The following is a 25507-nucleotide window of genomic DNA, read 5'->3' on the forward strand; positions in this document are numbered from 1 at the left end:
AGATCTGGCCCATGGGGCCACCCTGGAAACAGTGAGGGACCGGCCTGCAGTGCTTCTGCCAGCAAAAATGGAGCTCCATTTTTGCTAGTGGAGGGTTGCAGGTGCCCGTCGAAGCCAGAAACGGAGCTGGCAGAGCACTCGGCCCGCCACAGGCACCCCAACACAAATGACATCAAGCTGGCAACACACACAACAGTCCCCCATTCGAGATCAAACACAACCCTGATGCAGCCCCCAATGAAATCAAGTTTGACATCCCTGCATTAAATGAATTATACGTATTTTCTCCCATTGTCCCATCACAAACCAAGTTTTCTGTTTCTGTTGTTCTCTTTATGGGATTATCTTATTTGTATTGTTAATATAAGAACTGTAACTTGTCAGTCACTTACAAGACAATCCTATACTGTACCTATCTACTCAAAAGTAATTCTTACTGCATTCAAGGGCCCTTGAAGATTTGTCTAGGATTACAGCTAATATTTTCTGTTAGTTATTACTATGCATGAAAAGGTTATCTTTAATGCATGTTTCAACACAGCAAAACCTGATGACCATAAAAATAATGGATTTGCAGCAACCCCACCAAAAGCTGCTATTATCTCTTAAAATTACCCTATCACCATTAATCAAGTAAAACCTTTGTTGATTCATCTAATGAATATTTGTCCCACAGTAACTTTTAACATGAAACAGCACAGTAAATTTCTGCTACTGGAAACACAACGCTGATAATTTAGTTTGTTAGTCCATGCTTATGTCTAATGATTTTAATAGTGTGCCAAAATGTTGCCTGCAACAAAATTCTTACATAAGAAAAGATAAAATCTTTGTTACTATTCCTAAAACTAATATGGAAGCTTGGGAATTTTAGAGGAAGAGATGTCAGGATTGCTCAAACTTGGCACAGAGGAATTGTGATATGCTTAAAATGGCTTAAAACAAACCCTGTTTGTGGTGTAAAGAGTGCAGGTAGTCCTCGATTTACGACCACAATTGAGTTCAGAATTTATGTTTCTAAGTGAGAAATTTGTTAAGAGCGATTTGTCCCATTTTACGACTTTTCTTTCTACATTTGTTAAGTGAATCACTGCAGCGGTTAAACTGGTAACACGGTTGTTAATTGAATCTGGGTTCCTCAATGGCATTGCTTTTCAAAAGGTCACAACAGATAGTCACATGGCCCCATGTGACACTGCAACCACCACAAATGTCAACTAATTGTCAAGCATCCAAATGTAACTCACATGACCAGGGGGTGCTGTAATGGTCATACGTGTGAAAAATAGTAATTTTTCAGTGCTATTGTAACTTCAAATGGTCATTAATGGTCATACATGAACTCCTGTAAGTTGAGGACTACCTATACTAGACCAAGACTCACTGAATTATTTTTTTCCCTAAAAGTAGAACCCATCTGATGTAGTGGTGAAGATGCTGGCTTAAAAAACATGACCCAGTGAGTTCTAGGTTTTCCTTAGCCATGAAAGTTGACTGGCTGATCCTCTCAACCTCAGTCTACATCACAGGGTTAGTGTGGGGAAATAGGAGGTGGGAGTATTAGGTATATTTGCTACCTTGAGTTATATATTTAAAATAAGCAGTCTAGAGAAGTCACATGATGAGATAGGCGGCAAAGAAATGTAACAAATAAATAAAAAGGCAGGATAAAAATCTAATCAAGATGATAATGATAATATAGGTATATGTTTCTTTATGCTTCCAACTAAGATACTATATACAATTTAAGTATATACCGTGCATCTTTAAAACTTAGGCACAGCATAAAAACTATAGCTGAGACAAAACAAATTCTTTCCACTGATGGGTGGGATTTTTATGGTTAAGGTACCATCTGTGAAAAAATATTTCTCAAATACATACATAGGCAGAATTCACTGACCAGGGCTCCATAGAGCAGGGGTGTCAAACTTGATTTCATTGAGGGCTCCATCAGGATTGTGTTTGAGCTCGGGGTGGGTGTGGTCAGGGTGGGTGTGACCAGCTTGATGTCACTCATGTCACGGACGCCTGTGGTGGCCGAAGCGCTCTGCCAGCAAAATCGGGTTCCTGAGCTCTGTTTTCAGCTGCGATGACCTCCTGCAACCCTCTGCCAGCGAAAACGGAGCTTGGGAGAGACATCCACAGCTCTCCCGAGCTCTGTTTTCACTGGCAGAAGCCCTGTGGGCTAGTCCTTCACTATTTCTAGGGTGGTCCTGGGGGACAGATCTAAGCACCCTGTGGGTCAGATCCAGTCTGCAGGCTTGAGTTTAATACCCCTGTCATAGAGGAAAGCCTCAGAAGAAGGATGTAGGATCCAAATACAGCAGTCTAATCCATCACGCTAGTGGTCTGAAATCACCAGTCACAAGCAGCCTTCCAAAAACAGACTGGAAGCCAATGAAATTAATGTTGTGAGAAAGAGAAAGATGAGAGACATGAGATCGAACAATGCAGAAGAGCTGAAGGCCGCTATTGAAGCATCCTGGTCTTCCATAACACCTTAGCAGTGCCACAGGCTGATAGCATCCATGCCACGCTGCATTGAGGCAGTAATTGATGCAAAAGGGGCCCAAACCAAGTACTGAGTCCATATGCATGCTTATACAGAGGTCCGATATTGTTCTATATACAATCCTTGTTTTATTGATTTCATGTAATGTTCTAATTTTCTGAGATTATGAATTTGGGCTTTTCATGAGCTGTCAGCCATAATCATCAAAATTATGACAAATCAAGGCGTGAACTATCTTGCTTTGTATGTAATGAGTCTATCTCATATATTAGTTTCACCTTTTAAGTTGCATTACTGAAATAAATGAACTTTTGCAAGATTTTTTGAGTTTCACCTGTAAATACTTCAGTAGAACAAAATGTGGAGACAGAATGGCAATAAGCAATAATACCTTTTTAGCTTTCCAGATGCCCATAAAGAACTGGCTGTTCTCCAGGCACTGCCCTATGGTAGGTGTCAGCCTGCAAAGGTGGAACTGTTGAGAGTTCACAGCACCAAGATGGGAAGTGTGATATTCTTCGACAGCGTAAGACTATAGGTAGTCCTCCACTTACGACCACAATTGAGCCCAAAATTTCTGTTGCTAAGTAAAACATTTGTTAAGTGAGTTTTGCTCCATTTTATGACCTTTCTTGCCACAGTTGTTAAGTGAATTGTTGCAGTTGATAAGTCAGTAACGTTAAGTGAATTTGACTTCCTTGTTGACTTTGCTTGTCAGAAGGTCACAAAAGTTGATTGCATGACCCCCTGGACAGTGCAACTGTCATAAATATGAACCAGTTGCCAAGCTTCCAAATTCTGATCACATTTTGATGCTGCAACAGTCATAAGTGTGAGAAATGGTCATAGGTCACTTTTTTCAGTGCCATTGTAACTTTGAACGGTCACTAAATGAACTGATGTAACTCGAGGACTATCTGTATAGCTTTATTTTCTGTTGCTACAATATTTATAACAAATTATTTAAAAGCTGCAACCTTCTGCCATTCAAAAATGCGCAACTTTGAAGTTTAAGGAGTCTTGAGTCATTTAGAATTTAGTAATACTTGTGTTGAGCTGCTTTAGTCTTCTACTATAGAAACATCCATTCACTCAGTCAGTAAATCATTCCAGGACAAAGCTTTCAGCAAGAGATGAATGGAAACATATTGCTCACAGTTAAGCAATCATCAATTTCTTTCTACACAGAAATCCAATACAGTGGTGGGGTGCTGCCAGTTCAGACTGGTTCAGGAGAACCGGTAGTTCCAATAATCAGCTGGTTCTGCCCACCTGCCCCTGCCCTATCCTGTCCTGTCTTTCTGGCTCAGCTGATTAACACAGCACAGCTGATTTCCATGCCTCCGCTGTTCTACTTACGGGGGCAGCCTTAGGAGGTAAGCAGCTGAGCTTCAAATTGCTGTATGTTGAACGCTGCGTGCAAGTGCATTAGGCTCGTGCACAAAGCGCATGCTTACCAAACCAGTTGTTAAAACGGTTGCAGCCCACCACTGATATGCTATAATACCATAATATATTTGGGAGAATACTAATGTCAGAGTTCCAGAAAAACAGAAAAGCTGACAACTAGTATAGAAAGTTAGTGTTGCTCTTGTACTATATAAGCATCTCTTGCCAATATCTATGCAGATCCGCTCCAGTTATCAAGTTAGAGTAGATATTTCTGCTATATCATAAGGGTCGTTTCAGTTAACTTCCCAAATAGATAGATTTTACTTTTCAACAAGTGATTGAAATTAATGAATCAATTGAAGGATAAAAGAGAATATATAAAAGTGGTCATTATATGGTATTCTACCAAAATATAATAAGATATCATCAGTTATGTAATGCTAGTAAGTCTATTGTGCTATTAAGAACATCTGGTTTGATTCTCAGAACTTTCTAAGCTTCAGGATAAATGCTGCTACTTGTGTCAAAAAAACATTGTGAGGACATTGGCTGTAAATCACTTTTTTCAATGTGTTGCAACTTCAAATGGTCACCATATGAATGGCTGTAAATCAAGAACTACCTGTAAAAGCAAATTCTTTAGCAGCTCTCATGGTGGCTATCTTCTGTAAATACTGCATCATAGTAGTAACTCTTGAACAATTCTTGAATAAGCGGATTATTTATTGGAAATAACTCAATGTAATTAGGCTGTGACATTGGCATTTCTTAAATTGATACACATCTTTGCTTAATGTTGCCTACAAAATTATAACTGATATTTAATGTCTTTTTCTTTTTGAAGAAATGACCTCTTATTCTTGAGTAAAACCACTATTTTGTCCAAGATGTTCAGAATGAAACACAAATACTTAGAATTAAGGAGGAAAGTGAGTCGAAGGCAATTGTTCAATCCAAGTATTGTTTTCAGAATTGAGTTCAAAGTCATTTTACATAAATGTTTCCCCTTTCACACTCAAGCATTCATGTTAGCAGCCTATTTTAGGAAGAAAAAGTATTTTTCATCTTGGCTATTACACAATTAGGATAACTGGGTTCACATCTTTGATAGTCATAAATTACAAGCTTTTTAAAAACATCACTAGAGGAAAATGTTACAGCAATATCTGCCCATCTTATCTGGGCTCAAAGACTAGGGATAGTCAGAAATGGTGAATACTTGTATAAGAAAATGCCAGAAATATAGGTTTAACTGGGATAATTGAAAACATGCTACAACAATGTACCACAATTATAAATTGTTTTGATGTATATGAGAGAGAGGGGGGGAGAAAGAGAAAGAAGGAGGAAAAGAGAGGTAGAATGAATTATTAAAATAATAATATTGCTCAATATTATTTGACATCTTGCTCAAATTCTAAAGAATACCACTGGGAGAATATCTGTGAAATTATCAAGAGATTTTTTTTCCAATGTTCAATAAACATGCTTAAAAAGAAAGCATTTAATCTGAAGAAAGTATCTGGTGAATAAGTAGTGTAACTATAAATAATATATAATGAGGTGATGAAAGAAGAAATAGAACATAGCAACTTCTTCCTTCTGCTATGATTTGGAAATATCCTGGGCCTGTCCCTCAGTAACTTGTCCTCTCACAAACTCTGTTGATTGGGAAAGAAGTGTATTATTCAATGGAGGGATTGGCAGCAGCTATTAATGTCTCTTTTCCCTCCCCTCCTTCTCAGAGTAGCATGGGAAACTATACATGGAGAGAAACAGGAAACAACCCTCTAAGCCAGGGGTCTCCAACCTTGGCAACTTTAAGACTTGTGGACTTGAACTCCCAGAATTTCTTAGCCAGCTCTGCTCGCTGAGGAATTCTGGGAGTTGAAGTCCACGAGTCTTAAAGATGCCAAGGTTGGTGACCACTGCTCTAAGCCCATCTGCTTAACAGTTCTCTTTGAACTGTGAAACAGAGAGGTGGATCACCCAATAAGCAATCATATTGTTCACTGAGTTGTACACTTGCTGTGTAGCTGTGAAGATTCAACCTAGCAAATTACAGACACCCTAGTATGTCACTTAGAAACAGAGACCTGACAAAAGGTTTTACAGATTGTTCTTTGCAAACAATAACAGCAAGAATAGAGCAAATTCTTAGAAAATGCATAATTATCAATAGGCAATACGATGGAAGGAAGTAAATTCATTGCGGCCAGTGCATTGCCTCCAAACGTCCCATTGTGATCAACCAGTAAATTGCCTAACCTGTGACTCAGGAGGAAAGATATTGTAATTTACTGTTGTAAATGCAAAGTGAGTATATATAGCACCCATAAAATTTAATTGACAAAGTAGATATTGCATAATCTCACCACCTTTTCTATGCGTATGATCTTCATTTCACACTTCACATTTGACGAGATAACTCCAAAATCTCTTCAACTTTGCTATCATTTTGAGTTTTTAGCCATTTAAATTTGTTAATGTAATGTCAGGCTTCTTAGAATGTTGTCTCACCATTCTGCAGGGGCCTCACTGATAACACTAAGCATGATGGCCCTCAATAGCTTTCAGTTATGGATTACTCTAGTGGTGGAATTCAAATTTTTTTTTACTACCAGTTCTGTGGGCGTGGCTTGGTGGGCGTGGCTTGGTGGGTGTGGCTGGGAAGGATATTACAAAATCTCCATTCCTACCCCACTCCAAGGGAAGGATACTGCAAAATCCCCATTCCCTCCCCACTCCTGAGGGAAGGATATTGCAAAATCTCCATTCCCACCCAGTTTGCCGGTTCTCCGAACTACTCAAAATTTCCGTTACTGGTTCTCCAGAACCTGTCAGAACGTGCTGAATAGCACCCCTGGATTTCTCTAGCAGTCTGTAGAAAAGAAAAGTCTGGGAATGTTCATTCCTTTCCAGTACCACTGCTGAGTATTGCTTTTCCCTGAAAACGGAAGTGATGGTATTAAGCATGCCTTTAAAAAAAAAAAGTCATGCTTAATGTTGCAATGATCAGCTTAGTACCAACTTCATTGTCTCACACCCAAATATTATCACTTTTGCTGGAGGAAAGTGCTTGTATGCACAAATAAATCACAAGGATGGTACAAAATGTAATATATGTTAACAAAAAAAAAAGTATTGGGGTTAAAAAGTGGTTATTGAGGACAAGGGCCTAACTTTTTTCATTTTTACGCTTGGTCCGAATCTTTAATTTTGCAAGTATAAATTGTATTAAATGCATTCAAACTTGTTGACAATTCAAATGAATAATCTATAATTATAGAGTGGGCCATTAATGAGAAAAAGAATTCTATGCCATAACATTTAGGGTGGGAAGAATGAAACAAAAAAGATTTAATCATAGTCGGGAAAGATGCTGACTAAGAAATGCGAAACCTGACCATGTAAATAAAATGAAGATCAAAAGCATGAAAACGAATGGGATAGTCAGTGATATCATTTAAAAGAGGGGTATTTGTTGGATTGGAAACTGATTCTAAATGGGGAACTTTTGAAGGGACCAAGGAAATAGATAAAAGTAACAGAATAGATTGGGGATAAAAATTAAAATAATAAACTTGATGCACAGGAAGAACAAATTAGTTGAGATCAGTATGGTGGGTGTTATGTTTGGGCAATGACGAGGCAGGAGACCATACGAGTGACAACAACTCTTTAGTTTATTGTGACCCAGCAAAAGACCAACAGGCAAAACCCCTCTTTAAATACTATTTTGGCTGAGGCATCAGCCAATCAGCAACGTGCTTGTTCCCGCCCAAACTTCCCTCCTAAAGTTCAAATACATAACAGTGGGAATTGAAAATGAAGATGAGATTCTAGCAGCTTAGCCCTTTGAAGAGCCAGTTTGATGTAGTGGTTAAGCTGCTGGCCTAGAAACCAACAGACTCTGAGTTCTAATCCTGCTTTAAGGTGTGAAAACCAGCTGGATGACTTTGGACCAGACACGCTCTCTCACCTCACATGGTTGTTATTGTGGGGGAAAAAAGGAAAAAAGGAGTATTACATATGTTTGCTGCCTTGAGTTATTTATAAAAATAATAAAAGCAGAATAAAAATGGAATAATTTCCGGTTTAGCTCACGCTGGTAAAAGCCTGTTATTAAGAACACAGTAGCCTGCAATTACTGCAGGTTCGAGCCCGGCCCAAGGTTGACTCAGCCTTCCATCCTTTATAAGGTAGATAAAATGAGGACCCAGATTGTTGGGGGGGGCAATAAGTTGACTTTGTAAAAATATACAAATAGAATGAGACTATTGCCTTATACACTGTAAGCCGCCCTGAGTCTTCGGAGAAGGGCGGGGTATAAATGTAAACAAAAAAAAAAAAATTAACTTAGCTGTAGCTGAGTTCATATATTTCAGAAAAGTTGTCCTTAGCTTATAACCACAATTGAGCCCAACATTTCTGTTGCTAAGCAAGACATTTGTTAAGTGAGTTTTGTTTCATTTTGCTACTTTTCTTACTACATTTGTTAAGTGAATTACTGCAATTGTTAAGTTAGTAACATAGTTGTTAAGTGAATCTAGCTTCCCCATTGATTTTGCATAACAGAAGGTTGCAAATGTGATCACAAGAACCCAAGACACTGCAACTGTCATAAATATGAGTCAGTTGCCAAGTATCTGAATTTTGATCATGTGACCATGGAGATGCTGCAATGGTCGTAGGTATGAAAAATGATTGTAAGTCACTGTTGTATGAACCATCACTAGATGAACTGTTTTAAATCGAGGACTACCTGTAAGCATTTAACTTGAATTCAGTAGGACTGACTTTTAAGCAGCAGTAGCAGCTATATTAAAAGTGCCATATAAATATAACAAATGTTTTACAATGTTAAGCAACCTGAGAAGACTTCCTGCACACAATCATTTGTCATGCTGGCGCAGATTATGCAGATTATGTTGAGATAGTTTCTGTAGAATTTAGGTGGTATTTCTTGAATCTATTGCCTCCTTATAATTTTTTCTACTGCCTGGGCTAAAGGGAGGGTACAAGGAATTCTTTGCTGGTTTGCATCTTACAGAAAAGCTAATTCATCAGCAATATTCAGCGAATCTTTTTAAATGTATTAATGCAATTAACACTAATGGTATGACTAAGTCTTTAATTACAGCAGATGCAACCAGAAATGTTCTTCAAAAGCATGGGCATGCTAATGTTTTCATTGTTATTATGTACATCTTCCTCTTACTCAGGAGTAGATCTCTGCATGCAGTCACTTGTACAAGAGGGAGGAAATGGTAGTTAGCTAACACAACCTAGTACTGTATGCTTCAGCTGTGCATAACCAAATAAAAGCTATCTTCATGATGATAAGGCTTAGGGTACTTTAGCGGTTGAGAAAGGCCAACATCAAAAGTTGTGTTTTAATCCACCTATATCACACATCAGATTGCCTTCCGGCTGGTTCCACCCTCCTTTATGCGAAGATAGAGCCTATTTGATTGGCTTGATTGAGTTAAGCTTGATTGAGGTGAATTGATTAACTGATAGATCCTACTGGATTCCAGATGGAGCTTGAACTTTTTCCAAGGAATGTATGTGTGATTCAGGTGAAGGCTTGGTTGCCATGTGGAAACAAAGCACCAGAAGAGACTAGCTTTATTTCTCCACGATAACTGCACATGCTGACAGCTATCCAGAGGCCTTGTTTATCATGATCCAGTGTGTTACAGAGGACAGATCCTCTGCAGGGCTGCTGTGAAAATATTCTGGCTATTTAGCAGATACAGTTGGTCAAATATGTTCTGAGTTGGACTCTGATTGGACAGGTCTAAGGTATAGGTGCAATCTGATGGTGTGATGGTCTGGGATGAATTCAAGTGAGCCAGATCTAGAAGAATAGACATGTTCTGGATGCCATCAATTAAAAGTGAAACACAGCTTCTCTGTAGTGGCACATGGATTGAGTTGCCCCTGAGATCTGTATGACTCTCACACTGATGATGCTTTTGAAAATCTTAAAAGTACTGGCTCTTTATCTAGGCTTTGAGGCTAGTATAGATGGGATTCTTTTGTTTATAAAGTTTTGTGCTTGTTTTGTTGGATTGCCATCTTGTAACTATTTTGTAATTGTTTCTGTGCTTATTTTGGTCAGTTTCCTGTATTTTGTTGATTGTTGTGAGCCACTGAGAGATGTTTGGAATTCAGCGGCATCCACATTGAATTTAATAATAAATAAAATCCACTTATGTTGTTATTGGACATAGGAAAAAAAAGGATATCTTTCCAATGCAGAGAACAGGCCACGTTTCCTAATCATCATCTGAATCAGACAACACACATTTTTCATGTAACACATTTATTTTAAAGTGAACCATGATTTTTAATCAATTATTCCAATTTTGGGAGATTATTTATAAACACATAACCTAATTTAATCTTTTGTGGCCATTTTTTTCATGTGAATACACCTCAGCTAAAGCGCTAATAAGTCTTTCATCATCATGGGAATGCACAAGACTGCCAAGGGATGATCTCCAATCCTGTGTTACTTTACATCGTTTGTCCAAACCAATTTCCATGTTCCAGAAGATCCGATTTAGGGTGTATGAAAAGTCTTCATCAAGCTGAATTTCTAGTGATCGCAAGAATATGTCCATGCAGGTTTTTTGGCAACAATGCCTGCCTGCCTGCCTCTTTTAACCTGGATTTTCTAGTGGTCCTCAGATCCCCGTTATTAACCAGGTCCAACTCTTAATTACCCCTTTCTGTTCCAGCCAAGATCAACTGGATATTGCCAATGTAAAAATGAGAATAGAATAGAATAGAATAGAATAGAATAGAATAGAATAGAATAGAATAGAATTTTTTTATTGGCCAAGTATGATTGGATACACAAGGAATTTGTCTTGGTGCATATGCTCTCAGTGTACATAATGAGGCATTCCTCTCAAGGCAATTCACGGTCCCTTCCCAAATGCTACTTTCTGTGCCTTAGATATAAAAGAAGATTAAGAAGAACAAAAAAAATCACCCCTATTTATTTTTTTTAAATTTATTTCCCGGCCGCTGCGTTCTCGCGTTTCTAAGCGTCGCCCACTCCGGGGTGGGTCACGTGACTTAGCGCCCCGCGATTGGTTTGAGCTTGCCAGCCCGGCTGGAAGGGAAAGCGGCGGGCAGTTGCCTAGGCAACGGAGAGAGCGCTGCAGGGCCGAGAAGGAGGCGAGGAGGGGGGGGCGGGTAGGCCGGGGTGCGACTGGAGCCGCCGAAACGGCGTTGCTCTGGATGGGAGCCTTGCGTGGCGAGAGTGGCCGCCGCTGCCCCGCCAATCCCCGGGGGCGAGGGGCGACGGTTAACCCTCGCAAGCTCCTCCGTGTCCCAAGCGCACCCGGGAACGACCCTGGACGGTGAGACTTGAGGGGACTGATGAACATGTCGGGCGAGGAGGCGGCAGTTCTGCTTGAGGGGAGCGGAGAAGCTGATGGGGGGGAAACAAGAGAGGCGAGGCGAGGCAGCGCCGGGGATTCTCCCTATTCGAGCTGAGGGGATCCCGGCGAAAGGCAAAGGCGGGTTGGGGGGGATGTTTGTACGAAGAAATGGTGGCCGCCAGCCTGGCCGGCTTTCAAAGCGGGTAGTTGAGAGCTTCGCCTGGGCTTTAGGCAACAGGATATCCACGGGCTGGGAAGCTGGAGTGGGCGAGGGCTATTTCTGTTTCGCTCCGGTCCTCCTTGCCAAGCAGCTTCCCAGAGGCATCTGGCTGGCCCGCTCGCTGCTGTGGGGAGGCAGGACGGCCGAGAAGACGGGCCTTTTGATGTGCGCGCTCGCGGCGGTTCAGACGCCGGAGAGGGGCTCCCTTGGGGAGGCGGGGGAGGCTCCTGCTTTCCCATGACTCTCCGCCAGAGGCTCAGTGGGGATTGTCATGATGAATAGAAAGAATAGAATAGAATAGAATTTTTTTTATTGGCCAAGTGTGATTGTCTTGGTGCCTATGCTCTCAGTGTACATAAAAGAAAAGATACCTTCATCAAGGTACAACACTTACAACACTTAAGGATAGTCATAGGGTACAAATTTAACACTTAATGATATAACACTTAACGATAGTCATAGGCTACAAATAAGCAATCAGGAAACAATAGCAATATAAATCGTAAGGATACAAGCAACAAAGTTACAGTCATAAGTGGAAGGAGATGGGAATGATGAGAAGATTAATAGTAGTGCAGACTTAGTAAATAGTTTGAAAGTGTTGAGGGAATTATTCGTTTAGCAGAGTGATGGGGTTTGGGGAAAAACTGTTCTTGTGTCTAGTTGTTCTGGTGTGCAGTGCTCTGTATTGGCATTTTGAGGGTAGGAGTTGAAACAGTTTATGTCCAGGATGTGAAGGATCTGTAAATATTTTCACAGCCCTCTTTTGGATTGGTACAGTATAGAGGTTATCCCACCGATACCAGACTCCCCTGCATTGGGTGGCATCCAAGTTTATTACAATAAGCGATAATTTAAAAACACACACAAACACATGTATGTTGTGTTTAGGCATAGAAAGAAACGGTGATATTCCACTGCATAGAAGGGCCACTTTCATATCATCATAGGTATCAGATTGCCCTCATAACACACACTTATCCATTATCCAAATCCAGTTTGGGTGGATTATCCCAATTTTCTGGCTTTATTTAATACATAACCTAAATTAATTTTAGGGGCTGTTTTTGTGATCTGTCATTTGAATGCATCCCAGCTAAAAAAGGAGAGATTTATCGTTTTTCATCTTCTATGGCTCATAGGAATGCACAACACAATTAACAACAAGATCAGTCTTCAGTGATATTTTCTGTCATTTGTTTAAAGTAACCAATCTGACTTCAAGAAGATCCAATTAGAAGTTATAAAAAACTCTTCTTCATTGATATTTGCTACATTTAACTGTGTTTGCTGCATTTAAAGGTTTGCTGAGTTAAACTGTATTCCTGTTTTGTGCTTTCTGAGGGCATCTATCAAAGGAAAGAATGAAATGTAGTGGAAGACTAAAATGCTGTTGTTCTTCCTTAGAATAATATTGCTGTGCCCAATGAAGTTTGTTGCCAAGAATATCTCTATAGAATAGAATAGAATAGAATAGAATTTTTATTGACCAAGTGTGATTGGACACACAAGGAATTTGTCTTGGTGCATATGCTCTCAGTGTACAGAAAAGAAAAAATACGTTCATCAAGGTACAACATTTACAACACAATTGATGGTCAGTATATCAATATAAATCATAAGGATTGCCAGCAACAAGTTACAGTCATACAGTCATAAGTGGAAAGAGATTGGTGATAGGAACTATGAGAAGATTAATAGTAGTGCAGATTCAGTAAATAGTTTCACAGTGTTGATGGAATTATTTGTTTAGCAGAGTGATGGCCTTCAGGAAAAAACTGTTCTTGTGTCTAGTTGTTCTAGTGTGCAGTGCTCTATAGCGTCGTTTTGAGGGTAGGAGTTGAAACAGTTTATATCCAGGATGCGAGGGGTCTGTAAATATTTTCACGGCCCTCTTCTTGATTTGTGCAGTATACAGGTCCTCAATGGAAGGCAGGTTGGTAGCAATTATTTTTTCTGCAGTTCTAATTATCCTCTGAAGTCTCTGTTTTTCTTGTTGGATTGCAGAACCGAACCAGACAGTTATGGAGGTGCAAATGACAGATTCAATAATTCCTCTGTAGAACTGAATCAGCAGCTCCTTGGGCAGTTTGAGCTTACTGAGTTGGCGCAGAAAGAACATTCTTTGTTGTCTTTTTTTAATGATGTTTTTGATGTTGGCTGTCCATTTTAGATCTTGCGATATGATAGAACCTAGAAATTTAAAGGTTTCTACTGTTGATACTGTGTTGTCTAGTATTGTGAGAGGTGGAAGTATGGAAGGGTTTCTCCTAAAGTCTACCACCATTTCTACGGTTTTGAGTGTGTTCAGTTCCAGATTGTTTTGGTTGCACCACAAGGCTAGTCGTTCGACCTCTCATCTATATGCGGATTCGTCATTGTCTCGAATGAGACCAATTACTGTTGTGTCATCTGCAAACTTCAGTAGCTTAACAGATGGATTGTTGGAGATGCAGTCATTTGTATAGGACTGCAATGTAGCAAAGTCATTGGTATAGGACTGCAATGTAGACCTCTTAAAGAGATTGTTAATATTATTTATCATCTGCAAACTCTGGTCTTAAATATGTGTAAACTCAGCAACTACACACAGTACTGGGATCGACATGTGATGGTTGGGAACAAGTGGGTTTGCTTGCCACAAATGCTGGCATTCAGTTGATAACATTGGATTTTTTGCGTTTGCTTCAATAATGCTTTGCTGCTGTGGGTAAATGCCTTTATTTGATGAAACGTTTGGCAAACAAACATCATCTTTCAGCTACTTTTTCTATCTCACATACTTAAGCCTTCATTGCGTAAATATTTCCTTATTATATTCTTTGAATAAATACTCTTACTTCAAATTTGTGGTGTTGGAAGAAGCAGTTGGATTCTGATTATCTGGGAACTGTATGTTCCAAGTAGAATTTGTGAATTCAAATCAGGAATAGCTGCTCCATATTCCTCCTCCTAGACTAGAGGAATAGAGTGAGGAACAAGATCTTCTGTATGGTTGCCCCATCCAATAAATAGCTTGCCTCCTCAGTCTTAGCCTTTAGGAAGCAATGAAAATGATACCTTTTCATGCCATTTTTAGTGTTTAAAAGGGAATTTGACATGACTAAAACCTAACTAAAACCTGTCATTCACACTATTCATTGTCCCTTGTTCTTTGTAGGTCATTTTTTTGGGGGGGGTATTATGTTACTTGCAGGATGTGGGATATAGTTTTATTCCAAGAAGAAACCTAGTGTTCCAGACCGTGCTTACACATTTATGTTAACTCATGATATTCCTAGCCTTCTTGCTAGCATTTATAGAAAAAAAAAACTATGCAGGTGCCAACTAAGAGTGAGCTTGAGATTTTAATTCTGTAGGAAGTTCATATCTGCAGTACGTTTTTGATAGTTGGGCGCTCGGGTTTGTGGAACATTTTAAAAGTTTGAAAGTTGGCAGCTATCTATAGTATCTGATAACATTAAAGATGAGGCTGGCATATACCTGTCTAAGGCTGAAAATACTATTCGTTAATATATTAAAATTAAGTAAGCAATTAATTAATTAATTTAACTACAAATCTAGCATTACTCAAACATTTGGTAAATTTCATTGATATGTAAAATATTTTCTCTAAAGGTTAGTGATTTTTTGTTTCCATCTGATATGCATTCACACATTTTACTAGAAAACAAAGGAAAACCTAGAAAAGGAAAGATTTGGAACAAATCTTTATATATCAGCATGTGTGTAATGCGGTATTAGTGCCAAATACCTAACACTTGGCAGCCATTTGCAGAGTACCCTGATGTTGAAAATAAAATGTGTTTCCAAATATGGTGGGTGCATTCAAAAATTTAAAATGTGTTTGTATGTGGTAGATATTAATACTACTGATCTAGTGCAAAGTTCATTCTGCTGAATTGAGAAGTTTACATCTAGAGCTATCAATCACTTTTTTCTATTGAATCTTGCCCCTATTTCCATCAAGTATTAAATAATTAGAAGGAATAGCTGTTAGCAAGGCAGCCAGGGAAGGTTAAATATGAATCAAGATGTAACAGCAAAGTTCATTTTAGGCAGTTAGGATAAATGGAGCAAGGTGTAGAATTTGACAAAGTGATTTATACTATCATTTATACTATCATAAATCTAACTTGTTAGATTTAAACATGTTAGATTTAAATCTAAACTTGTTAGATTTATGCTATTTCTTAAAGTTATTTTACTTTAGAAGGTTTACATATTAAACTTTATAGCAATATATTTATTAATGTAATTTATTATAAAACCTATATCTTTTTAGTTACTTTCTTTTCCTAAATATCAATTGAAAATTAGTTATTCCAAGGTTGTATTTTATTTAGTTTGTATAATTTTACCACAAAAATGAAAAGTGAGTTTCCCACTTCATAAAGGCTATTTGGCATAACAGGATATGTTAAATTATTACATATGAAAAACAGTATATTATATGCTACAACTTGTTAGATGCTATGTTATAGATTACTACAGTGATAATACATGCAGATTAACATTATCTAATATTTAATAAGTCTTCTCCAAGTTTATGTTACCTACTTTAAGCTTTCATTATTACCTACAGTGTTTCTCTGTCCTATTTTTATTGAATGAATAAAATATATATAATACAAATATTTAGTTTAATGTAATTAATAAATTACAGTTTAAGTATTAGGAATTGGAGAGAATTTGCAAGGATATTTATTATTTACATTTTTTTTATTTCCCTAAACAATGCTTTTCAATCGAACATTTAGTAATTAATTGTATTTGTCTTAAATAACATATTGTTGTATAAAAAGTCACAGACATTAATACATATACTACAGAAATAAATTCTACAATTGTTAAGATATATATGTGCACATCAAATTTGAAATACTTTTTTCTGTACGCACAGAAGAAGGGTTGAATGGCTTGGTTCCAGATGATAATGTACATACTATAAGTACATTGTCTCTTAATACCAGCAGAAAATGAATTTGCCTAATAATCGCCTGTTAATTAAGTTTGGTAATGTCTGTTTATAAGACAGAAATATTTGTACTGAACACAGAAGCAGGAAACACACTGCTGGCACAATTTTGTTTGTTTCAAGACTTGCTTCCAGGCAAGTCAGTTATTTATATGTTTCAAATCTTTACTTTTCACACAGAGAATTATATTAAAAATTATAGTGTTATTAGTGCATAATCTGATTCAGAAATCAATGGCATTGTTTCTACATTAGCTGAGCTATCTTTGGGGTATTTTTGTAAAATGGAGAAAGCATGTGAAATTTGTCTGATCTTTGAAAAAGTTCAACTCTTATCTGTTGTGAAGTAGTTCAGAGAATTTGCAATTGTTGAAGGCCTATGTATTCTTTGAAATATAATATCCAGATGTTCAGAATAGTTCCAGCAGTTGTAAACTTTACTTTAGAGCCATTTGATGAATTTCAATAGTCAGAAGGTTCTTCCTATAAAAATGAGGCTGCTTGCTTCTATCATAGCAGTTGAGAAGATGTATTGCACTGATACTAGAATCATCTCAAGTGAAATGTTAAAATCTAATGTGACATTTAAAACTAATGTGACATTTAAATTTTCTGGATTTCTCAAAGGGTTCGGCAAATTAAGTAGGAAAATGTTGGCTATATTATTGAATACAGTAGGAAAGTGTTTCAATGGTTTCGTTAGGAAAATTATTTTTAAAAAATATTGACAAAAATATGCAGTGTTTTAAACTAATATGCTGCATATACATGACTAACTTTTAAGATTGAATAAACTTATTTAGTATTATGTCTTACTTTTGTTAAACACGGGTATTTGGATATAATGGTGCATTTTTATTTATCTTAAGTATATCCTTTTCATAGCAGTTTTGTTTATTACAATTTTATCTTTTTCTTAGCAGTTGATAAACTATTTTAAAACAGTTAATGCAAGTCAAAATACAAATGAATCTATGAATCTGGATTCACATATCACATGCTAAATAAAAAATGGTTGATTTGATTATGGCTCAGTACGATCCTGTATGAACTAAGCCATTATTGTTAGTAAACCATGATTAGTGTGATGTTAAGCCAGCTTTTTTTTCCTATTGTTTATGTTTTGTTTCTCAAATGTATTTATTTTTATTTATTACATTAATTTATATGGCCACCCATCTCATGAACATTACTCTAGGCAGCTAAAAACATGTTAAAAGTAATTTAGGGTAAATATGTGCAATGCTCACTGAAGGAAAACCCAGACAAAACAATTGACAGAAAGAATAGAATAGAATAGAATTTTTTATTGGCCAAGTGTGATTGGACACACAAGGAATTTGTCTTGGTGCATATGCTCTCAGTGTACATAAAAGAAAAGATACGTTCATCAAGGTACCATAAGGCGTCATAAGATAGAGGCTGAGAGGAGAGGTCAAAGTAGCACTAGTTTAGATACGTTTATTTTTCTACCAATTTGAAAATCTGTATTAGAAAATATACATAGGGTTATCTATTCACTTTACCTGGTGAGTTCTTTAAAATATTATTAGTTTATTTAACTATCTATTTACCTGAATTGATCATACAGGTCAGCTTTTCCTCATAGTCCAGATATGGCAGGTTACAATTTCCAAGAATTCTTAACTGTAAATTTTGACTGCTATAGGATACTTACTGTACTAGATTGGGGGAGTTGAATTAAATAAATGAAATATATAAGCAGATTATTTTATGCCCATAGTATATTATACCAATGATAATATTTCTGCAGCATGTTTTGCTTCCATGATGTTGACTGCTTTCCTTATTGAGATCTGTCAAAGCTATATCTTTCTGAAAGTATTAGGCAATTATAGCAAGTCATGCGCTGACATGAGAGTGAAATCTCTATATTGTATATCTAAATTGATTTTTGTAATTTATTAAATTATCAAGCGGCGCGGTAGCCTAGAGGTGAAGATGCTCACCTCCCACTCACTTACCTCCCATAGGCAGCGGCAGATGCTTCTCTATTGGGGTGCAAAGAGGAAATATCTGCTGTGAACTCCGCGTAGGCGTCAGGAAGGGCTTCTGGCCAGTAAAAGCTCAGAAATTCAGGTCATGGGTTGACTCCACCCTGACTAAAGGGATTAAAGGGTCATAAAAAGGAAAAAAGTGCATTTATATTTTCTTGTTGATAGCTTTAATTTTTTCTTTAGAGTAATAAATGAAGGTTTGTTATAAAAAAACAAATAAAACAGTCAAAAACTGTTCATTCTCTTTTGAGGTTTTAAAAAGTGTATTAAAAATGAAAAACTGGAAAAAAGGAATAACTTAGTTATGATATATGTTACTTTGCATTGCAGTATCCTAACTGCCTCATGACCAGCGATATCAATAGGGTAATTAGTATTAACATACAGATAGTCCTTGACTTGAGCCCATTTCTGTTGCTAAGCAAAACAGTTGTTAACTGAGTTTTGCCCCATTTTACTACCTTTCTTGCCACATTCGTTAAGTGAATTACTGCAGTTGTTAAGTTAGTAACACAGTTATTAACTGAATCTGGATTTCCCATTGACTTAGCTTGTCAGAAGGTCACAAACAGTGATCACTTAACCCTAGGACACTGCAGCTGTCATAAATATGAGTCAGTTGCCAGGTGTTTGAATTGTCCTATGACCATGGAGATGCTGCCATAGTTGTAAGTGTAAAAAACGGTCCTAAGTCACTTGTTTCAGTGCCGTTGTAACTTTGACTGGTCACTAAACAAACTGTTGAAAGTCGAGGACTACCTATAGTCTGTAATAATCCTAGTGCATGTGTTTAATGTAGAATTTAAATAGAAGGCTAACCAACTTCACATTCACTTTCATTTATTTCAAAGCCATGAAGGCCTGGTCTAAACAGGTAACAAGGTTAATTATTGATGAAGCAGAATTAGCAGGTAAAGGATAGGAAAAAGAAAGGAGGGAGGAAAGAAAGAAAGATAAGGCATTGTAGATTTTATAGATTTGAGCTGTGATTTAGCCATTACATATATCATTGCTGTTGTTTAAAATATTTTTTTCCCCAAATTTTAAAGCAAGGTAAATATTCTTTGGGTTGAGTGACTGAATTAATGTAATCTTATTGACAACATTATAGAAGAAGTTTACTATTTATTTCTTGTTTACAGGTCTATTACTTTCTTAAAGGAAAAATGCATACACAAAAGTTTGAGTGGCAATATTTCACCTTTAGATTGCTGATACTTTTGATATATGTTGTAAGTAGATAAACATTTTTCTTATTATGCATTTTATGTTGTACTAGTAAATGTTCTTGCAGTCAAAAAACTAAGTAATTGGATAGTTGTTTTATGACCGCAAACCAGCATGTGAAGCACTGTAAAGTTTGTGTTATTTGTTTGTATTGTTTGCTTAGACTGCAGCAAGGGAATTACTCTTTTATAAATGTTGACTTACTGACCAGATGTCATTATTTATTATATCAGATTAATCTGATCAATATCAAGTTGATTAACACAAGTTGACATTAGCCTAAGGATAGCTAAGTTAATATATATTTATTTTAGTGTAAAAACAACAAAAACAACTGTCTATCCCCAGGTCCTTGGGAAAGACTTGACAGGTTGAAAAAATGCCAGATCCAATCTAAACATCTGGCTGACTGTGTGACAAATAATAGTAATAATAATGGTGCATCTGGCTGACTGTGCAACAAACCATAATAATGTACTGGAATATTTACAAAAAATATAATTTGCCTGAAAGTAAGTACTGATGGGACCACAAAATGATCCCAGTAAAACTAATAGAAAATGAAAAAGCTAAAGCAGGGGTGTCCAAACTTGGTCCCTTTAAGACTTGTGGACTTCAACTCCCAGAGTCCCTCAGCCAGCAAAGCTGGCTGAGGAACTCTGGGAATTGAAGTCCACAAGTCTTAAAGGGACCAAGTTTGGACACCCCTGAGCTAAAGTATTTTGGGACATCAGAATTCAAGCAGACCTGCCAATCAACACCCCAGACTTAACAACTATTGATGAGGAAGATAAAAAACATGGTAATACCTAAAAATAGCAGAAGAGAAGAGAAAGAACTGAAGAAAATCACAAATTCTGCAAATAAAAGTAGAATGACTATGGCAAAAGAAAGCAAAGATACACCAATAGTAATAGGTGACTTGGGTACAATCCCAAAATATATAGAGCACAACTTTAATTCTATTGCTATTGACAAAAATCACCATCAGTCAATTGCAAAAGGCAGTTTTCCTTGGAACAGCTTACATTCTGCAACAATAACTTTAATGCCATCAAACGACAATATCTGCCTATTCCAGGTTCTTGGGAAGGACTCAATAGGTAGATAAAATTGCCAAATCCAGTCTAAACATCTGTCTGGCTGTGCGACCAACCATCATAATAATATAAGCATGGGTGATTTCTGAGTTGCCTAAAAATTGCAGATGCAAAGCAATCTGTACAAATCATTTGGAGGGGCGGTACATAAGTGAACTTGCTGCTGCATCTTTTGAAGCCCCAATGTGATTATTAACATGGAAAAATTTCATTCCCGCAATATACATGTGAGATAGGTTGCCTTGAGATAACACAAGTAACCCCCACGCATCAAGTCATCCTTGTGTGAGGATTTTAGCATGGGTTTCCCCTATTCAAGTTCAATACCTTAAGCCTTCCCCTATTCAAGTTCAATACCTAATACCTTCAATACCTTAAGTACTATATGTCTGTCGAGATTCTCAGCAATTCAGGTCATTGTAAGCCGCCCTGAGTCTTTGGAGAAGGGCGGGATATAAATGTAAATTTTTAAAAAGTGCTTTTTTCAAAAGGCAACTGGGCTTTTTTCCTTGAGGAAGAAGAACAAAACATTTTGCTTCTCATCCAAGAAGCATCCACCTGCCATCACAATGGATGACGCTTCTTGGTTTTGTTCTTCTTCTTCAAGGAAAAAACAGTCAAGTTGGCTTTTGAAAAAGCTCCTTTGAGACTTAACTACTACCCTGTGTCCCCTGTGTCCCCTAAAATAAGACATCCCCTTCCTTGATCGGGATGCCTTATGTACAGTCACTCATGCGCTCGTTACCTCTCGCTTGGATTACTGTAATGCTCTCTACATGGGGCTCCCCTTGAAGTGCGCTCGGAGGCTTCAGTTAGTCCAGAATGCAGCTGCGCGGGTTATAGAGGGAGCTACGCGTAGCTCCCATGTAACACCGCTCCTGCGCAGACTGCACTGGCTGCCTGTGGCCTTCCGGGTGCACTTTAAGGTGTTGGTTATGACCTTTAAATCGCTCCATGGCTTAGGACCTGGGTACTTACGGGACCGCCTGCTGTTACCACACGCCTCCCACCGACCCGTACGCTCCCATAGAGAGGGACTTCTCAGGGTGCCGTCCGCCAAACAATGTCGGCTGGCGGCCCCCAGGGGAAGGGCCTTCTCTGTGGGGGCTTCCACACTCTGGAACGAGCTTCCCCCGGGTTTACGCCAAATACCCGACCTTCGGACATTTCGTCGCGAACTCAAGACTCATCTTTTTATCCGCGCGGGGCTGGCTTAAAATGGGATTTTATTGTTTAAATTTATTAATTTTAAACGGGGTTTTTTAGTATGGTAAATTTTAATCATTGGGCTAATTTAAAATAAGTTTTTTAAATCGTATTTTAAATTTGTATATTGTATTGTTGGTTTTATTATGCCTGTACACCGCCCTGAGTCCTTCGGGAGAAGGGCGGTATAAAAATCAAATCAAATAAATAAATAAATAAATAAATAAATAAATAAGCCCAGTTGGGCTTTTGAGTACATGGCAATAAGGCCAAGTGCTTATTTCAGGGTTCAAAAAAATATAAGACAGGGTCTTATTTTTGGGGAAACACGGTATACTACACTCATTCTTGCAATATAAAACTTTTTTTTCCCCCAAAAAAAACTCTTCCAGTTATACAGTATATGTTCCGGAACATTGATTAGCAATTCCAAGTACATTTCTGTAGCTATGTATTTTCTTGGGAACAAATTTTGAGTATGTATAGGACTGTATTCTTGAAAGATTCATTTCTTTAACAATATAATCTTAATTGCTTCCCTTTTGTTTGTAGTTAAATATTATCATTTGTGAAACTCTAGAGTGTAGAGAACAGGAGTACAGAGATCATGATGGAAACTGTATATTGTGTGAACAGTGTGGCCCTGGAATGGAATTATCTAAGGTATTTTCATATAAAATTCTGAAAATTATTCTCTTGATTTTTCAAGTATGATAATTATTAAATATATTTCTCCACTACATATAGCACTGAAAAAGCACTTGTAAATTAACTATTTTGGAAGTTGCAATATTATTTACTAGAGAAGTCTTTTCATAGTTTAAGGGTTAAACATTCATTCTTTCATACATTTTATTTGTATGGCCGCCCATCTCACTTAAGGCAATGTAGGGCCACAGCGTAGGCTTTTTTTTTATTGAAAAAGTTTAACAATAAATTTTTTTAACAATTATCTCCCCCCCTCCCTCTTCCCCCCTCCCCCCTCCCCCCCAGAGACTTCCCAGAGCAAAATACAGGGTATAACATCTAACAAGCATATGCTAGAATACTACAAAAACCATAACCCATGATCTCTTTTTTCCCTTTGCTCCCTTAACTCCCCTTTCCCTTTTAAACAAATACACAAATACAATACATTCCCTACAATCACTCATAAGCTATTTGATACTTTTTAGTCTGATACTTATTTTGAATATAATCAATCCATTTTCTCCATTCTACTATATATCGTTCTTGTGAATAATCTTTCAGGTACGCAGAAATTTTTGCCATTTCTGCCAAATTTGAAACTTTAAGGGTCCATTCTTCAATTGCACAGCGTAGGCTTATTGTGCTCATGGTATCCCATAGAAATTATTGCATCAGTTGCTACATTTTCCAGCAATTAAAGGCAGCCTCATTTAGTGTACATTGTATTAGATGAGATACGATCATACTCCTTCTTCATTTAAGGATGAAGCTGGATCAGCAGGCCATGATTTCTACTTGCCCATTGAGTAGTACCATTTAGTTATATAGCTTTTTCTAATGTTTATATAAAATAATAATTGTAAGCATTTTTGTTGATCATATACACATTCAGCTTAGCTTAGCAAGTTTATATTAAAACTAGCTGAATACCCATGCTCCATTTCGAAACTATGTGATTGGGCTTGACAAATTGACACTTACAGCTTGAAAATTAATGAGTAGTTCAATTGGCCTCTCCTCTCCCCTTCTCTCCCTCAGCCTTGCCCCACAGAATCCTCCCCTATCCTATCTCCTTCTCTCCCTCAGCCTTGACCCACAGAATCCTCCCCTATCCTATCCACTTCTCTCCCTCAGCCTTGCCTCACAGAATCCTCTCCTATCCTATCCCCTTCTCTCCCTCAGCCTTGCCCCACAGAACCCTCCCCTATCCTATCCCCTTTTCTCCAGAGTTATTTTCAGGTTGGGAGGGGGAGTAGAAAGTCTAACTAATTAGCATCAGAGCGTGTTAATAATAATGCTAATGCTCTGATGGTCATTTGAAAAATCCTTTCTCGGTGAGCACCTAGAAGCCAAGAGGAATATATGTGGCAAATTTCAAATTTGTAGGCTTTACGATTCTGGAGATTTTGTGATTATGGTGTGAGTGGTTTTTGCTTTTATATATATAAAATATATATTCAAAAATATTATTGTTTGAAGGACTTCACAGGGTAGCTTCTAAATTTTGACAATGTTGGCATAGTTTAAATATGGACATGCTAGCAATTTCCCTAAGTTTATAACAATGAAGCAGTGGGAATCCACAGAGTCCTTTTTCATTCAAATACTAGGATTTCTGAGATAAAGTGGATAAGTTAGTATTTCTTATAAAAGTAAAGTGGACAACACTTTAGGAACTGCTGAAAAGATTATTTTATCTCTAGAAAGTTTTTATTTTCAGAAATAATTACCCTGAGACCTCATTTCATCTTTGTTGCTTCCCATTATTCATGTCTCTTTATGTGTCACAGTAGTGTTCGTTAATCCCACAGGAATGCGGTTTTGGATATGGCGAGGATGCCCAGTGCATGACATGCAGGCCAAACCGATTCAAAGAGGACTGGGGCTTTCAAAAATGCAAACAATGTTTGGACTGTGCTTCAGTAAATCGATTTCAGAAAAGCAATTGTTCTGCTATTAGCAATGCTGTTTGTGGAGACTGCTTGCCTGGGTAAATTATAGAAGGAATTATGAAGTATTATGAATAATTTGTATTCTCAGTTTTGGCTGACTCTGCTACTTCAAGTTGTCAAATTGCTTCTGTATACTGCAATGAAAATTTGCTTTCCATGGTTTAAATTGAGAGGAGGGAATGTCTGTTGCTTCCAAATGTCCATTCGATATAAATATTTATAATATTAATAGTAAATGCATTTATTTTTATTAAAGAAATGATGCCGTTTACATCATTACACAATTTTAATTATACAACTGATGTTAATTGATATGTAAAATTGTCCACTGGGTATTAAGTCTATGACATCAAAGTCAGTCTGCTAGATTTTTCTTCTACCACGTCTTCCAGATGTGATAGGTGATTATATCCTGAAGCCTTGCTCTTAGGGTGTTCTAATGAAAAGTCATCTCACAATAGCAGAACTTCCTTTTCTTCAGAATTCCATTATGCAGTACATATTGTTCAGATACGTATAAAGGAGAGATAGAAATACCATATTTTAGGTGGAAATGTGGAGATCTTAAAAATGACCAAAGAAGAGTTACTCACAAAGCCCTCCCCCGTCCTTGACCTCCCAGTGATGAGTTGGAAATCTGGGGGGAAAGGATTAATTTATGTTGGTTTCAGTGTGACTATACCTCTCAATATGATTCAAGAGTCTAATTAATTAATTTTGCAGATCACATGAAAAATTGCACTGGCATTCAAGCAAATGCAAGTGCAGCTCCCCATCAGATTTCCAATTGAACAGATGGAGGTAAAGGA

At 37.5% G+C, this 25507-nt stretch overlaps 1 protein-coding gene across 5 annotated transcripts in view; it reads left to right on the forward strand.

Annotated features, from left to right (window-relative positions):
* Positions 1-25507, forward strand: part of TNFRSF19 (TNF receptor superfamily member 19) — a 53559-nt gene that overhangs the window by 4073 nt on the left and 23979 nt on the right. For 2 of the 5 annotated variants that reach the window (XM_058185819.1, XM_058185817.1), the window contains exons 2-4: positions 19666-19755; positions 22609-22719; positions 24558-24736. In XM_058185819.1, the coding sequence (XP_058041802.1) occupies positions 19690-19755; positions 22609-22719; positions 24558-24736 (356 nt within the window). In that variant the 5' untranslated portion in view covers positions 19666-19689. Of the gene's footprint in view, positions 1-3745; positions 3892-11118; positions 11287-19665; positions 19756-22608; positions 22720-24557; positions 24737-25507 lie in introns of those variants that run through there. The other 3 variants (XM_058185820.1, XM_058185818.1, XM_058185821.1) reach the window with 3 other exon arrangements.

Source organism: Ahaetulla prasina, chromosome 5, assembly GCF_028640845.1.
Source record: "Ahaetulla prasina isolate Xishuangbanna chromosome 5, ASM2864084v1, whole genome shotgun sequence".
Taxonomy (NCBI): Eukaryota; Metazoa; Chordata; class Lepidosauria; order Squamata; family Colubridae; genus Ahaetulla; species Ahaetulla prasina.